A 17,402-nucleotide genomic window follows, 5' to 3' on the forward strand; every position below is an offset into this window, starting at 1 on the left:
CCCGGCTAGTTTTTTGTATTTTTTTTGTTTCTTTTTTTTAACACTCCTATCAATGTTTTCTAGCTTTGGTTATTGGAACACTTTCACTTTCAGTTGGCTCCTGGGTTCCTTTGACGCATCCGTACCATTTAGTTTTTGTTTTGTTGATTACTTGCTTCCTTTCTGGCACTACAAGATGCACCAGGACCATCTTGTATAGACCTGGTTCTTTGATCTAGGTGTGCTTGTTGCTACTGGGTGTCATTGCTCCTAGGGTTTCTCAGCTGACAAAGCAAGGACATATGCATGTGTATACTAAACTATATGCACATGTCTTTAAACCTTTATATAAGCATATATGTATAGCCATCTATGTCTATATCAAGCTAAACATGAGTTTATACTGATGTCCTCAATTCTAATCCAGTGACATGGATCATTCTAGCCTTCTCCCCTGTTTGAAGCCTCTTACTCCAACAGCAAGAAACCTCCCTCTCGCCATCCACCATCCATGTACTTAATTGTTCAATTCCAGCATTCTGGTGTAGTGGTTTCAGAATTGTAAAGGGTGCTCTTGCAGGAAGCAACTTTATCAATCAGAATACAGTGCTACATACATTTCCTTTTCATTGTAGTCTTACTCTATTAATTTCCAAAGTTTCTTAGGTCAGCATATTTTCCCTCCCCTTCCCCTTCAGTGAGGCTACTTCACACATTTGCAACACAGTTAGACTCTCATGTCACAGTCTGTGTTGCATCGCTGACCTCCTAAACGTTTTTTTGAAAGTACGTACATTAAAGTTCATGCTTTGTGCTGTCACATTCTATGGATTTTGAAAGTGTGTGTGTCATGTATTTGCCATTACAGTGTCATACAGAAGAGTTTCACTGCCCTAAAAATGCCCTTGTGGTTCACTTATTCAGCATCCCCCACCTTTCCGAATCCCTGGCCACTACCAATTTGTTTACTGTCTCTGTAGCTTTCCCTTTTCCACACCTGTGGGTTTGGGTTTATTTTTTTCCCCCCTGAGATGGAGTCTGGGTCCATCGCCCAAGCTTGAGTGCAGTGGTGCAGTCTCAGCTCATTGCAAAATCCGCCCCCCAGGTTCAAGCTATTCTTGTGCTTCAGTCTCCTGGGTAGCTGGGATTAGAGGTGTCCACCACCATGTCTGGCTAATTTTTTTTTGTATTTTTAGTAGGGATGGGGGTTTCACCATGTTTGCCAGGCTGGTCTCGAACTCCTGACCCCAAATGATCCACCCGCCTTGGCCTCCCAAAATGCTGGGATTACAGGGATGAGCCACCGTGCCTGGTCAAGCTTTTTTATATAGCTTTTTAACCAGTCTCCTGTTTTGGACTCTATGTCTTGCCCCCGGGCCTCTGATTCCTGAGCATTTTTAGAGTTTTACAAATGTCACAGCTCCCTTCTCAGCCAAGTCACTCTCTGCGGGCACTCAGGTTTCAGTGTTTCTTCTACTAAGCGATTACTTCCGTGAGCTTCCTGTCTTCCAGAATTATGTTAAGATCTCTTATCGGTCACTGTTTCCTTTCTCTTTGTCCTTGTAGGTTAATGCCATGCTAAACCAGAAGTCTCATTTGCTTTGAAAAGTTAGTTATTTTGTGCAATTGCGGTTGTAAATATGCTGAAAAATGTTAAAAGTCATATGAACTGCATTTTCTTGTTCGGCTTTTCTTTCCTTGATACGTGTTTTGCAAATATGACCCTTAATGTACAGTTATGATTTAGAAATTGTGTCGGAATTTCTTCCTGAGCATTCCCTGTCTTCGGTTTGGAATAAACCTGTAAAATGATTAGTAGCATTCTTTTGAAACTTGCTGAGGTTAGCATTTCTGTTTCATTTGTGGCTGCTCCCAAAGAGACACCATTGTAACTGTAACCACTGGCAGCGTTTGGAAGTTTCTACATTGGTTTTCTTATTATGGAAGTTCGCTCTCTCTCACATAGTTTCTGATTCTTTTGCAGCAAGTGGAGTACCAGCAGGTCAGATTGATTTATGTTATGACAACTTAACTTTGGCCTTACCATTAAAAAGAATACAGGGCAGAATTAAGAACTGTTTTCTTTAGTAACAGGAATAGAATTTCCATAAAATTCCCAACTGTTCAATTCCAGTATACGGAACAGGTACCTTCTGATGGTTTACGATCATGCCTTACTGAGTGGACTAGAAGGTCTGCATACATTTTCTTATCCCAAGAGACCAAGTGGGATGAGCTGAAGAGGGGTCCCTAGCCAGGGAAAGGCTGAGCTTCAGGAGATGCTTTTAAGGGAGGAGACCACTACTACTCCTGCTGCCCTCCTCCCCACACCTTGCCTATTTCAAAGACAGGAGAAAAAAGAGAGAGAAACAAAAGTAAGATAAATAGCCAGACAACCTTGGCACCACCACCCAGTCCTAGGAGTTAAACAAAGTAATAATAATATCAACCCCTGGCCTAAACTACTTGTGTTATCTGTAAATTCCAGACACTGTATGAAAAAAGCATTGTAAAACTTTTTGTTCTGTTAACTGATGCATGTAGCCCCCAGTCACGTTTCCCACACTTGCTTGATTTATCACGACCCTTTCACGTGGACCCCTTAAAGTTGTAAGCCTTTAAAAAGGTCAAATATTTCTTTCTCGGGGAGCTCGGCTCTTAAGACGTGAGTCTGCCGACGCTCCCGGCCGAATAACAAACCTCTTCCTTCTTTAATCCGGTGTCTGAGGAGTTTTGTCTGCGGCTCGTCCTGCTACACTTTCAGTGTGCCCACTGTAGACCACATGCCTTTCCTTGTGTGATAATTTGCTTTCTTTCTCATTTTGACCACTGACGTAGCTATGAAGTTTTTACAGATATGAATATAGACTTAGACCTTTACCTGCAGTTTAAAAAAAGCCAAAGTGGGACCCCAGGTCCTGTGCACTTTCTACTGTGTTAGCCAGAGCTTAGGGCCAGTTTTCCAGCGTAGACCCCATGTCTGCCCGTGCCTTGTTTCCAGCCTAGCCAGGGTAGCACAGCGGGCAAGCAAGAACTCTGGAGCTAGACTGCCTGCGTTCAAATCTCGATTTCACCGTGTCCCGGCTGGGCTCTGTGCCTCGGTTTCTCCATGTGTAAAATAGGGAGAATGATAGTTACTGTGGAATCAATATCTCAAGACATCTAGTAAACCCCATTGGGAAGTGTTTGCTAAATAAATAGGTAAATTTTACTGGACTTCTAGTCCTCCCACCATCCTCATTAATTAAAGGAAAATGTATTATCTTTGGGCCTTGCCAAAAAGGACCGTCTGGATTAAAGTGGAGCTCTATGAAATAGAGATGTGTCTAGAGATGGGAGAGTTTCCCTTCTTACATGGAAGATTTGGGCCAGATGGGTGATGCACTTCAACTAAAATGTCACTTGTCAGTGTCAGCCCTCAAATGGGTGTTCTTAAGCAAAATCCAACTACTTATAAGATTCAAACCTAGATATCCTTGAATAGCCAATAGAGCTTTAGTAAGGGTGAAAAATCCCAAGACTTGAATTGGAGTAATCAGATGAGGAATGGTAAAATAACCTAATTATTTTGTCTTGATTCTAGAAAGTGAAGGGGCTGAGCTAGATGACTCCAAATGCATGTGATCTCTGTAATCATTAAACTTCCTGGTTTAGTCACCTTAGGCCTGGAATGTAGACGCTAATGTGCTCAGATTAAAAACGGAATGATGCAATAGATGAAAATCCTCTGGTGTCATTTGCCCAATTAAAATTCCAAGGGCTGCCTCTCTGACTCACACAAGCAACCGTGAGATTGCAGAGATCTTTGGTTATGGTTTGCATCCTTTTGACCATTGGCTACTGTAACCTCTTATTCCTATGGTGAACAAATCAATGACAGTCGGTGCATACTGCACTGCCAAGGTTCCTTTTTTTTTTTTTTTTGAGATGGAGTCTCACTCTGTTGCCCAGGCTGCAGTGCAGTGGTGCGATCTCGGCTCACAGCAACCTCCACCTCCGGGGTTTAAACAATTCTCCTACCTCTGCTTCCCGAGTAGCTGGGATTGCAGGCACCTGTCACCATGCCCAGGTAATTTTTGCATTTTTAGTAGAGATGGGGTTTCACCATGTTGGCCAGGCTGGTCTCGAACTCCTGACCTCAGGCGATCTGCCCACCTCCCACCTTAGCCTCCCAAAGTGCTGAGATTACAGGTGTGAGCCACTGTGCCTGGCCCAGGTTACTTTTTAAATGGGGGAATTAAATGTTAGGTGTGGTGACACAAGCCTGTAGTCCCAGCTACTTAGGAGGCTGAAGCCAGAGGATCACTTGAGCCCAGGAGTTCGAATCCAGCCTGGGCAATGTAGCGAGACTCTGTTTCTGAAACACATCAACTAGTGGGGGAATTAAGATAAATAATGTCGGGCCGGGCACGGTGGCTCAAGCCTGTAATCCCAGCACTTTGGGAGGCCGAGACGGGCGGATCACGAGGTCAGGAGATCGAGACCATCCTGGCTAACACGGTGAAACCCCGTCTCTACTAAAAATACAAAAACTAGCCGGGCGAGGTGGCGGGCGCCTGTAGTCCCAGCTACTCGGGAGGCTGAGGCAGGAGAATGGTGTAAACCCGGGAGGCGGAGCTTGCAGTGAGCTGAGATCCGGCCACTGCACTCCAGTCCGGGCGACAGAGCGAGACTCCGTCTCAAAAAAAAAAAAAAAAAAAAAAAAAAAAAAAAAAAAAGATAAATAATGTCATCACTTATGGCAGATGGCCTTCCCAGGATGTTATCCTCAGTGAGTGTGGACTAGGGCCTAGCATGCCCATTTCAGAATACCAACAGTTCCACCTGGTTTGGGGAACTGAATGGTTTGGGGAACTAAAGGTCAATCTTTGTTTGCTTGTGTAATAAAAGAGAAAGCTAAAAGTCATAGTCTGAGGGTAAATGGACTGAAAAGGACGGGGATTATCAATCTGGGAGACAGTTTTAATATGCTTATATCAATCGGAAAAAAGCATCGGAAGTAGTTTTAACTGAGCTTCTTCTGCACTGTGGGCTTAAGTGAGACCTGATGGCTCATCCACATGGCGATAGGTGGAGAGCACTGAATTCCAGCTCCTCAGGAGGCTGAGGCAGGAGAATTGCTCGAACCCAGGAGGTGGAGGTTGCAGTGACCCGAGATTGAGTCACTATACTCCAGCCTGGGCAACAGAGTGAGACTCTGTCTCAAAAAGAAAAAGAAAAAGATAAAGAAATTCTTAACAACCCAACAGAATGCTGCTGCTACTAATAGTTATCAATTGTGTATCTACTGAGTATCTATTGCGTGGAGAAAGCAGGGCTGGAGAGCCAATGTCACGTATTATGAGCTGGGCACTGGAATCAAACTCCGAGGATTGACCCCTTGCTGTCCTATTTATGGCTTTGTGATCATGTCACCTTTCTGGGCCTCGATTTTTTCATCTATAAAATAAGAGTGGGCCAGAAGCAGTGGCTCATGCCTGTAATTCCAACATTTTGGGAGGCTGAGGTGGGTAAATCACTTGAGCCCAGGAGTTTAAGACCAGCCTGGGCAACATGGCAAAACCCCATCTCTACAAAAATACAAAAATTAGCTGGGCATGGTGCCACATGCCTGTAGTCCCAGCTACCCTGGTGACTGAGGTGGGAGGATCACCTGAGCCCCCAGAAGGTTGAGGTTGCAGCGAGTCATGATTCCACCACTGCATTCCAGCCTGGGGGACAAATGAGACCCTGTCTAAAAAATAATAATAACAATAGTAATAAAAACAAAATGGGATTGGTACATGCTCCATCCATGTGAGCCGCTATTGTTAACACTGCTGTTTTTTGTTTCATTAGCGAGCCAATGACTGTGGGAAGAGTGCAAGGTTGATTGTACCCACGTATTGCGTGCTTTCTGGGTCCTTCTCATGCCAAGTAAGATGAGTGAGAAGTGAATGAATAAAACATCTCAGTGGCCTGAGACATTTCTCTCCCTCTCTCTCTCTTTTTTTTTTTTTTTTTTTTTTTTGAGATGGAGTTTTGCTCTTGTCACCCAGGCTGGAGTGCAATGGCATGATCTCAGCTCACTGCAACCTGTGCCTCCCAGGTTCAAGTGATTCTCCTGCTTCAGCCTCCCAAGCAGCTGGGATTACAGGCACCTGCTACCACTCCCAGCTAAGGTTTTTGTATTTTTAGTAGAGATGGGGTTTCACCATGTTGGCCAGGCTGGTCTTGAACTCCTGACCTCAGGTGATCCGCCAGCCTCGGCCTCCCCAAGTGCTGAGATTACAGGCGTGAGCCGCTGCACCTGGCTGGACTGAGACATTTCTTAACTGTGACTTCCTTCTCTCCAGCAGTGATTCCCAGTGAGCACTGGTGACTTCAGTTCACTCTTTCTCAGGAGTATTTTTTCTGGGTCACTACCTGTGAACTAAAGGTTTTCTGGCTTAACATTGCGAATAGGTAAACATTTATTGATCATTTTCTGTTAACCATGGGCTATTAGTTAAGAGATCTGATCTGTCACAAATGGAAGAATCTGCCCCAACATTCTTGAAATCCCGTTGACCAGGACGATGTTTAGTTTTAGTTAGGACAGCGCTTCTGAGGAGCAGGGGGTCACAGAGTCATGCCACCGGTGTAAAAGACTAGAGAAAAGCCTGGGACTGCAAATGTGCAGAGCAGCTCCACTGGCTGAAAGTTGGCTTTGTTTAATGCCCAACTTTTCAGAAGATTTTCCTCGGCTGAGCGGGCTGGGCGGAGCCCCGGTTTGACAGGGTTGCTTAGCAATGAGATTTGGTGGCACCCAATTCTCAAGTAGTCAAGCAACCCATCAATTCCCTGCTTCCCCCTCCACCAACCCTCAGCAGCCATCCAGAGCCTCCTATTAGACAATCAAGTGTGTGCCAGAGGGAGGGACTAAAGGTGGGGGCGAAGTTTAATCATTGAACCAAGCAGGCTGGAGGTATTTAGTCCACAGCACCTCGCTCCCCGGTAGGTCTGCCAGCCTGGACTGGAGGCGTGCAACACTCCAGAGTCGTGGGGGTGAACACTGCACAGGAATCTCTGTCCATCTCAGGAGAAACCAGACTTGGGGAAAATGTTTGCGGTCCACTTGATGGCATTTTACTTCAGCAAGCTGAAGGAGGATCAGATCAAGAAGGTAAGGAGGGCCCACGAAGCTGAGAGATGTCCAGCTCCTTCTTCATGGACAAAACTGATTCCCTTTAAAAAGAAATCAGAAGGGAGTTACGAGAGCTTATTAGAAAAGACACTGGGAGCATATGAGCAGTAAAAGACGCACTGAGGGTAGCGGGAGTACTTCTCCCACACTCCGGGGCATTGCATTACTGTCCGGAACCTTACATTTCACTCGGAACTTCCTGGCAGGTACTGGATGCGGAAGGGGGTGAGGAGAGTCTTTGGAAAGCTTGAAGACAATTGTGTTTGTTGTAAGGGATGTTCGCTCGGAAAGGCCACACAGGCAAGGAGAATCATTTTCAAAGAAGTTTTAAGAACTGTTGGGGCAGAAGGCTGGGCCAGTGGCTCAAGCCTGTCATCCCAGCACTTTGGGAGGCCGAGGTGGGCGGATCACCTGAGGTCAGGAGTTTGAGACCAGCCTGGCCAACATGGTGAAACCCCATCTCAACTAAAAATACAAAAATCAGCCGGGTGTGGTGGCAGGCGCCTGTAATCCCAGCTACTCAGGAGACTGAGGCAGGAGAATCGCTTGAACCCGGGAGGTGGAGGTTGCAGTGAGCCGAGATCGTGCCACTGCTCTTCAGCCTAGGGGACAAGAGCGAGACTTCATCTCAAAAAAAAAAAAAAAAAAAAAGCTATTGGGCAGATCTGTTTATTCATGTATTTGAAAGCATATAAATGTGGGCAGCAAGAGGGTGTGAGCTGTAATAGACAGTAACTGAAATATCTATTATTGGCACCTGCTATTTGCCACACCACTATTCATGGTGTGCATTATTTTGTCACTTTGCTCAGGGAACTTGTCTACTAAATTCATTGCAAAGTGGGCTGGTTAAAGGTTGCCAAGGGTCAACGGGAGGGAACCAGGGTTCTTTCCAGGCAGCTAAAACGAGCCCAGTCTGCTACTCTGGCCACACCAGCTGGCTGTCAGGGCCCTGGGCAAAAAGCATCTCTCAGTGTTCAGATGACAGAAGTCCTCCTAGCAGGAGGACTTAGCCAAGGTCATCAAGTATTTAGGATGGAATGAGGATTAAACCCAAGTTGGCTGACTCTTCCTTCAGTGCTCTTTCTGCTGTGCCATGATGCCCTCCTGCTTTTCAAAATGAGCAAGGAGCCCGGGCGCTGTGGCTCACGGCTGTCATCTCCATACTCTGGGAGGCTGAGATGAGCAGATCTCATCTCAAACTTGAGGCCAGGAATTTGAGACCAGCCTGGGCAACATGGAGAAACCCCATCTCTACAAAACATGTAAAAATTAGCCAGGCGTGGTGGCGCGTGCCTACAGTCCCAACTACTCGAGAGGCTGTGGTGGGAGGATGGCTTGAGTCCGGGAGATTGTGCTACTGCACTCCAGCCTGGGTGACAGAGTGAGACCCTGTCTGAAAAAAAAGGAAAGAAAAGAAAAAAGAAGGCCAAGCATGGTGGCTCATGCCTATAATCCCAGCACTTTGGGAGGCTGAGGTGGATGGATCACTTGAAGTCAGGAGTTCGAGACCAGCCTGGCCAACATGGTAAAACCCTGTGTCTACTAAAAAATTCAAAAATTAGCCAGGCGTGGTGGAGTGTGCCTATAGTCCCAGCTACTCAGGAGGCTGAGGCAGGAGAATCGCTTGAATCCGGGAGGCAGAGGTTGCAGTGAGCTGAGATCGTGCCATTGCACCCCAGCCTGGGCAACAGAATGAGACTCCCTCTCAAAACAAAACAAAACAAAACAAGACAGAGAGAGAGACAGGGAGAGAGAGGAAGTGTGGCCCCTTATAGCCCTCAGGTACTTGGTGGGCTAAACTCCCGCTAAATTCTGTTCATTAGAGAGTTGAGTTAGAGGTGGTAGCAAATTTAAAAACACGGTAAAGCAATCAAGTGTTGATTAGATTCACAGAGCCCTCTACTGGCTACTTAAGGAGGTGCCGTCTAGGAATCCACTTTCTTTTGTTACCTGCTTAGTAAAGAAAGATACAACTTGCACGGTGTCTCTTCCACCCCCAAGGGGGAATCTTTGGAACCCTGAAACCTTTGATTCTGCAAACTTATTTCATTTCCTTGGGCCCCTTTGTGTTGGTTCACCTTTTGTACCCTAGATCAGGCGGGCCATGTCTGTCCACAAGCCCAGGTGCAGGCTCAGGAGCAGCCTGGGATGAGAAATGCAGCCTCTGCTGATGGGCTCCCGTTTCTTCTGGAAGGACAGTCAGCCTTTTTCAGTGCCTGGAGCTGACCTCCCTCTCCCCGTGGGAGGTGAGAAAGTTGGAAGCACTTTTACAGCCACCTTAAGCAAGTGCCCCAGGAAGTCTCCTGGGTAGTGTGGGAGGCTGGTTTATGGCTGCTGGGCTGAGTCATGGTTCTGAGAACACTCCTCCCAACACAGGGTGAAAACACACCCGGTCAAAAGGCACAGCTCTTTTCTCTGCGGTCGGGCGGTGAGTCCCCTTCTTTGCCTCTGTGCTCCCTGCCTCTAGAATTGTCCAGATCCTGGGCCAGACTTGCCTGCAAGGGTTACTACTGAGACCCTGGAACAATTTCTAAAAATCTCCCATACCAGCGTGGAAACAAAAATAAAACAAAATGAAAAAAGGAACATAGAAACCACTCTGACAGATTCTTTCCCAATTCAATATATTGACATTATTTGACCTATTGATAGCATCAGGCCAGACCTGGTCGCTGACCTGCAGATTGTTCATCCATAGGACAACTGGGAGGTTTTCAATGTGTATTTTTTACAGCTCTGTATGTCAACATTACAAAAAGTGGAAATGTTACTTATAATTCCACCTTTAATTTACTTCTAATCTCAAACACTTTCATATTTGCTGGGTGGAAGCCTTCCTAGTTTTTCTTCATCCTGTATGTTTTTAGTTATGTTTATAAGTTACATACAGTTCTGAACTGCTTCCCTCCCTTACTGTTGTAGTGTAACCACTTATGTAGATTGCTTCCTTATCATCATAATTATCATTGCAATGTCTTCCTAATATCCAATCAAGTGGATATGCCGTAATGTATTTAACCTTTTCCCTCTTCCCTCTTGTTGGACATTTGGATACTTTCTTTTTTTTTTTTTTTTTTTTTTGAGACGGAGTCTCACTCTGTCGCCTAGGCTGGAGCGCAGTGGCGCAATCTCGGCTCACTGCAAGCTCCGCCTCCCGGGCTTACACCATTCTCCTGCCTCAGCCTCCTGAGTAGCTGGGACTATAGGCACCCGCCACTACACCCAGCTAATTTTTTGTATTTTTAGTAGAGACGGAGTTTCACCGTGTTAGCCAGGATGGTCTCGATCTCCTGACCTCGTGATCTGCCCGTCTCGGCCTCCCAAAGTGCTGGGATTACAGGCGTGAGCCACTGCGCCCGGCCACATTTGGATACTTTCAAAAACATTTTTAATAATTAAAATATTAGGCTGGACGAAGTGGCTCATGCCTGTAATCCCAGCACGTTGGGAGGCTGAGGCAGGATGATCACTTGCCTCCAGGAGCTCGACAGCAGCCTGGGTAACACAGAGAGACCTGTCTCTACAAAAAATACAAAAATTAGCTGGGCATGGTGGCAGATGCCTGTAGTCCCAGCTACTTGGAAGGCTGAGGTGGCAGGATCACTTGAGCCCGGGAGGTTGAGGTTGTAGTGAGCTGTGATTGCACCATTGCACTCCAGCCTGGGCAACAGAGCAAGACCCTGTCTCAAAAATAAAATAAAATAAAAGTATTGTTATGATAAACCTTGGTAGAGGTTTTTTGTTTTTTGTTTTTTTGTTTTTTCTTTTTGAGACAGAGTCTCGCTCTGTCACCCAGGCTGGAGTGCAATGGTGCGATCTTGGCTCACTGCAACCTCTGCTCCTGGGTTCAAGTGATTCTCCTGCCTCAGCCTCCCAAGTAGCAACCTCTGCCTCCTGGGTTCAAGTGATTCTTCTGCCTCACCCTCCCAAGTAGCTGGGATTACAGGTGCCAGCCACCATGCCTGGATAATTTTTGTATTTTTAGTTGAGACAGAGTTTCACCAGCTTGACCAGGCTGATCTCGACCTCCTGACCTCAGGTGATCCACTCACCTCGGCCTCCCAAAGTGCTGGGATTACAGGTGTGAGCCACTGCACCTGGCCTTGGTAGAGATTTATGGTTCTCCATAGTCAGGATTATTTCCTGAGAATAGGTTCCGGAAATGAAAGCCCTGGGTCAAAGAGTGGAATCTTTTTATGACTCTCGATTCATAATGTGAGACCTTTGGACTAGATGACCTCTAAGACCCCTCCAGCTCCCACCTTCTGTAATTCAGCAGCTCTGAGTCTTGAATGTTTGAATTTGCTCTTTCTAAGTGAAACGCACTGCTGGTTGGCTTTCTTGGTTAGAAGATATCTCTCATGATGGTTTGTGCGTCTCTCCAAAAGTGGGCTTGGTTTTCTGCAGCCCCGGTACTCTCCCTTAGTGCCTGGGACGCGTGCCCCTGGTTATACATGCCCCACATGACGTGTTTGGATTGGAAATAAGTGCTTTTTGTCCTACCATACGTTTCACTTTTCCCTTCTAAAAACTGTTCCTGGTGCTGTGGGAGATACAGAAAATCAACAAGAAACTGTGACTGAGTTGACATTCTTTCGGTCATAACCTTAACTTACTGAAAGAGCAGCAGCAAACCAAGTGCTCGATGACCCTGTTAAGCCCCAGTCGCAAATGACCCCAACTGGGCCTCAAAAAACAGGACTTACACAGAAGAGATAATATTGTGTGGATGCCTGGAGTTTTTAATACTCTCAGGCTAAGCAAAAATGATCAGTAGGTTCAGGGGCACTGTGTGAGGGCCCTTTGGGTAGGAAAGAATCAAGTTCGGTTCCCACATAGAGCGTCCCACCCTTCCCCAACCCCAGTTACTTGGGTCACATCCTTTGCATCCAGTTTTCTTGGTTTGTGTGCGGCTGTGCCAACCAATTAGTCATTTTTTAATTTTTTTTAATTTTTTTATTTTTTTTTGAGACAGAGTCTGGCTCTGTCGCCCAGGCTGGAGTGCAGTGGCCGGATCTCAGCTCACTGCAAGCTCCGCCTCCCGGGTTCACGCCATTCTCCTGCCTCAGCCTCCCGAATAGCTGGGACTACAGGCGCCTGCCACCTCGCCCGGCTAGTTTTTTGTATTTTTTAGTAGAGACGGGGTTTCACTGTGTTAGCCAGGATGGTCTCGATCTCCTGACCTCGTGATCCGCCCGTCTCGGCCTCCCAAAGTGCTGGGATTACAGGCTTGAGCCACCAATTAGTCATAAACAGCCTTAGGGGAGCAGGAAGTCCTTAATGAAGCCTTTGACCTGGTTCCATCCTGTTTTCTCAAATATGCTGAAGCTCAATTGTCCTTTTTGCTAATGGCTGTCTGATGATTTTCTGATCTTTCTCTGGCCCCCGAGTCCCTGGAGCCGTGGGACCATTTCAGTGTCTTGGGTCCTTTCATTGTCACGGGACTGAGCTGGGTCCTAGCCTCTGAGGCCTGGCGGATGGCCGGGGCCCTGTCCCAGCCTGAAGGTAATGTGAGCCCTGTGCATTTGGTGTAATTTGTCTGTCAGGCTTATGCACCCCCCACAGAGCTGTGAGCCAAAGCCCGGCCATGGGGGTGAGAGATCTGGAGACTATGTTACAGTCCCACATAGCCACAGCTCTGCAGCCCTCTCCCCTCACCTCTCACTTGGGGACAAGAACTTTGGCCTTATGTGGCTGCCTCAAAGGGATGCCGTGGCGATGAGAATAGGTGACATACATGGACGCACTTTGCAGACAGTAGCACGTGTTCTTCACCCTGGATAAAATGCCCTTTCACCAGGAATGTGCCGGGATAGAGCCTCGTGTCACCTGGAGGGTGGAGAGTGCTCAGTATAGAAACAAGGCTGGCAAGGATGGGGCACATATGCCCCTGTCTCTCCTCCTGCCCCCATCAGTAATCCATCCCAGTGAGCCTGGGGTTCCAGACTGCCAGCACCAATTGATTAGTGTTAATTAGTGTGAGGGAGGAAGCTTTGCTGCCATCCCTGATGTGACTAATACTGTCAAGAGGACTGAGTATAGCCATAGTGATTTGTATAACTTCCCTCCTTTGGGTATGGTCTTCTGTCCCTGTTTCCTGGTTACATGAGTGAGATCCACTCATTATCAATAGCAATTTGAGCTGACTTTAAAATTCAGCTTTATCTTAACTAGAACAACTCAGTTAAACCAAAATAGACATTTATGGCTGGGTGAGGTGGCTCATGCCTGTAATCCCAGCACTTCAAGAGGCCCAGGCGTGTGGATCACTTGAGGTCAGGAGTTCAAGACCAGCCTGGCCAGCATAGTGAAACCCCATCTCTACTAAAAATACAAAAAAAAAAAAAGTAGTCGGGTGTGGTGGCACCTGCCTGTAATACCAGCTACTCAGAAGGCTGAGGCAGGAGGATCGCTTGAACCTGGGAGGTGGAGGTTGCAGTGAGCCGAGATCTCACCACTGCACTCCAGCCTGGGCAACAGAGTGAGACTCTGTCTCCAAAAAACGGTGGGGGGGCGGGCGAGAGGGAATTTAAAGGACTAGATTTTAGACATTGCTTTTGGAAACTGAATTTAGTTCTGAGCTTCCTAGCAGCCAATAAACAAAGAGAAACCTGTTTGGCTATATCTGTGATCATCATTGGATGAAAGAAAGCTTCCATGTTTAGGAATCTACGATTCAAGCTCTAGCTGGCCTTTTTCGGTGGAGAGGAATGGGACACTGATGAGGGCCCTGAACTGGGAATCGGAAACCCTGAATCCTTCTCAGTTTCTGCCTCTCTCTTGTCTCATCCGAATAATGGGGGAATCATTTTCTCCTCGGAGTCTGCCCTTCAGAGGAGTGACTCCACACCTTCTCAGCCTTCGGTTCCATTCTGCTTTCCCAACTCCCTTCCCTGTCCTCTGCCTGATGAGGGGTCAGATAGGGAGCCTTTGGGAATCCACTTCTCGATGCTGTCCCCGGAGTCAGGAACGCAGCTTGCTGAGGGATGTCGGAGTTTCGGCCTCGGGTGGAGGGCGAGGGCCCCTAGCAGCGCCCCCTGGTGGCGGTGTCTGTTCCAGGTGGACAGGTTCCTGTATCACATGCGGCTCTCCGATGACACCCTTTTGGACATCATGAGGCGGTTCCGGGCCGAGATGGAGAAGGGCTTGGCGAAGGACACCAACCCCACGGCCGCGGTGAAGATGCTGCCCACCTTCGTCAGGGCCATTCCTGATGGTTCCGGTGAGTGCAGTCGTCCGCTGCCAGGGTCCCCGGCTCCTCTTGGCTGATGGGTATCTAAAGTACCTAAGATTTGCCCCCTACCTTGGCTTCTCTCTCTAGCCCTCTCTCTGCCGTCCCGCCCTCCCCACCCCTCTGTGCTTCAGTCCTGCTGAATCCCTCCTGGTTCTGCAGCCCCAAGGCACCTTGGCTTCTCTGCCCATCGTGGTCTCACACATCTGCTCCCTCTCCTCCCGGAGCATCTCCGTGTTCTTCCCTGGTGAGCATCAACATGGCTTTTCCATCTCAGCGTCGCGGTCCTTGCCTCCATCTAGGAAGTATCTCGTGCTGGGCTGGGTGCTTGTCAGGGCACTTGTCACTTTGCAGTGTCCCCCACTCTGAGTCTCCACCAAATTAACCACTCAATCCATGGGTCCAAGGTCTCACTCACCACAGTGTTCCCAGCACCTAGTAGAGTGCTGGGTGCATGCCAGGCTCTGATATATTTGTCGAATGAGTAATAAATGGTGCTGGCTTCTAGGTATCTAAATTCTAGGCCATAGAGTATGAGTAATGGAAGCAAGAATGATGTAGTGGAAATCATATTCAATGATAATTCAACAAACCTGGGTCTGAGGCCCAGCTCTGTCACTCTCAGTGACCCAAGGCAAGTGTTTAGCCTCAGTTTGCCCATCTGTAGAATGAGAAATGGCCCATGTATCTGTTTCCTATGGCTGCTGTGATGTATTACCACAATCCCAGTGGCTGAAAGCAATCAAATATATTCTCTGACAGTTCTGGTGGACGGAAGTTTGCAGTGGGTCTCACTGGGCTAAAATTCAGGTGTCGGCAGGGCTGCGTTCCTTCTGGAAGCTTGAGGGGAGAATCCGTTTCCTTGACTTTTCCAGCTTCGAGAGGCCACCTGCATCCTTGAGGCATGCCCCTTTCTGTTCTCAAAGCCAGCAGTGTAGCCTCTTCAGGTCCCTCTCTGACCTGACCTTCTGCCTCCTTTCAACATTTAAAGATCCTGTGATCACATTAGTCATGCTTAGATAATCCTGGATAATCTCCCAACCTCAAGGTCAGCTGATGAGCAGTTTTGATCCCATCTGCAACCTTAATTCCCTTTTGCCTTGCACCCTCAGATATTCACAGGATCTGGGGATTAGGATATGAGCATCTTTGTGGAGGGGTGGGGTGGACATTGTTTTGCCTACAATGGCCTAGAACTCTCTAGAGAGGATCTATGAGGTCCAATCCAACTCTTCCATTCTCAGCCTCTGGATGAAGCCATAAGAGGGAAAAGGGCTGCTACTGGCCAGGTGCGGTGGCTCAAGGCCTATAATCCCAGCACTTTGGGAGGCTGAGGAGGGCAGATCGCTTGAGGTCAGAAGCTCGAGACCAGTCTGGCCAACATGGTGAAACCCCACCTGTACTAAAAATACAACAATTAGCCAGGTGTGATGGCATGCACCTGTAATCCCAGTTACTCGGGAGGCTGAGGCAGGAGAATCGCTTGAATCTGGAAGGCGGAGGTTGCAGTCAGCCGAGATTGCACCACTGCACTCCAGCCTGGGTGACACAGCGAGACTCCATCAAAAAAGAAAGAAAAAAGAAAGAGAGGAAAGAAAGAGAGAAAGAGAGGAAAGAAAGAAAGAGAGAGAGAGAAAGAAAGAAAGAGAAAGAAAGAAAGAAAAGGAAGGAAGGAAGGAAGAAAGGAAGAAAGGAAGAAAGAGAAAGAAAGAGGGCTGCCATTTACTGAGTAACCACTGCGGTCATGGGGTGCTAGAGACTCGCTGAGCCACATATTTCCTGTGACAACCCTGTTCAGACAGAACCACCAAGGATCAAGGGGTTTCTCGCGTGTCAGGGTCCCAGTGCCCAAACCGAGTTCATGAAAGAGCCTTGGGGCTCTTGCCCCAAGGGACGAGGGACCTCTGGGCCCAGGGACCTCAGCACAACAGAATCACTGGCCAGATGCTTTGTGTGGCAAGAGCAGGGACTGAGGTTTGGGAGCTCTCAGGCGGCTTTGATGGAATTAGCTGCGTTCTGGACCTCTCTGGAGCAATGCCTGGATCAAGGTAGCTTGGCTCTGCTGGTTGAGAGGCCCTGGGACACTGCACTGGGAAAGGCCCTGTGCCCTCACTTGTGGGTAGGTGCTTGGGGTGGACAGTGCCCTGTCCTGGAGGGACGTGAGCTTCGGAGAGAGACAGCCCTACTTTGAAATCTTGGCTCTGTCCTTGCCACAGCTTGACGACAGTGCTGGAACGTGTCCTTGACAGGGCACCTGGGGCCTCTGGGAGGAAGCACTTGAGTCATGTGGGGAGCACCAGGGCTAAGTCCGCCTGGCTTCCTGGACTGCGGCCTCTCCTCCAGATACGGACAAGGTGTGTCCCCAGAAACAAGGGAAGGTGGCCTTTGAGGGTCTAGAGGCTCCGGGACAGGCGGTGTCCTCCCGGCCCTAGCTGCTTCTGAAGGTTCAGAAGTGAAAGTAACTAAGTCATAGAAACTCTCTCTTCCTTAGCCAGGAAGATGCCCAGCTCCCCATCCCCGTCTCCGCAGAGCCTCTCACCACACAAAGCATCTCGCCAGTGATTCTGTTGTGCTGAGGTCCCTGGGTCCAGTGTTCCTAATAAGCCAGGTGTTCTTGGTAAATCCCGGCACCGTATATGATTGTCAGGATTTAATGAGATCATGTGGATGGCATGCTTTAAAATCTCTAAAATCTTGTCCCAAGTCCTCCATGGCTCTTGTGAGCTGGTAATATAATTTCATGATTACCAACAAAAAACAAAACTTGCTGGGCATGGTGGCTCACGCCTGTAATCCCAGCACTCTGGGAGGCTGAGGCGGGCAAATCACAAGTTCAGGAGATTGAGACCATCCTGGCTAACACAGTGAAACCCTGTCTCTACTAAAAATACAAAAAATTAGCCAGGTGTGGTGGTGGGCGCCTGTAGTCCCAGCTACATGGGAGGCTGAGGCAGGAGAATGGCATGAACTGGGGAGGCAGAGTTTGCAGTGAGCTGAGATCGCGCCACTGCACTCCAGCCTGGG

At 48.0% G+C, this 17,402-nt stretch overlaps 1 protein-coding gene across 1 annotated transcript in view; it reads left to right on the top strand.

The window, feature by feature from the left end:
- The first annotated feature begins 6,927 nt into the window (after positions 1 to 6,927).
- HKDC1 (hexokinase domain containing 1) overlaps positions 6,928 to 17,402 on the top strand; it is a 48,346-nt gene continuing 37,871 nt past the window's right edge. The window contains exons 1-2 of the mRNA XM_033209684.1: positions 6,928 to 7,123; positions 14,207 to 14,369. Coding sequence (XP_033065575.1) covers positions 7,061 to 7,123; positions 14,207 to 14,369 — 226 coding nt within the window. The 5' untranslated portion in view covers positions 6,928 to 7,060. The remainder of the gene's footprint in view (positions 7,124 to 14,206; positions 14,370 to 17,402) is intronic.

Source organism: Trachypithecus francoisi, unplaced genomic scaffold (genome assembly GCF_009764315.1).
Source record: "Trachypithecus francoisi isolate TF-2019V2 unplaced genomic scaffold, Tfra_2.0 Lachesis_group9, whole genome shotgun sequence".
In the NCBI taxonomy this organism is placed as follows: Eukaryota; Metazoa; Chordata; class Mammalia; order Primates; family Cercopithecidae; genus Trachypithecus; species Trachypithecus francoisi.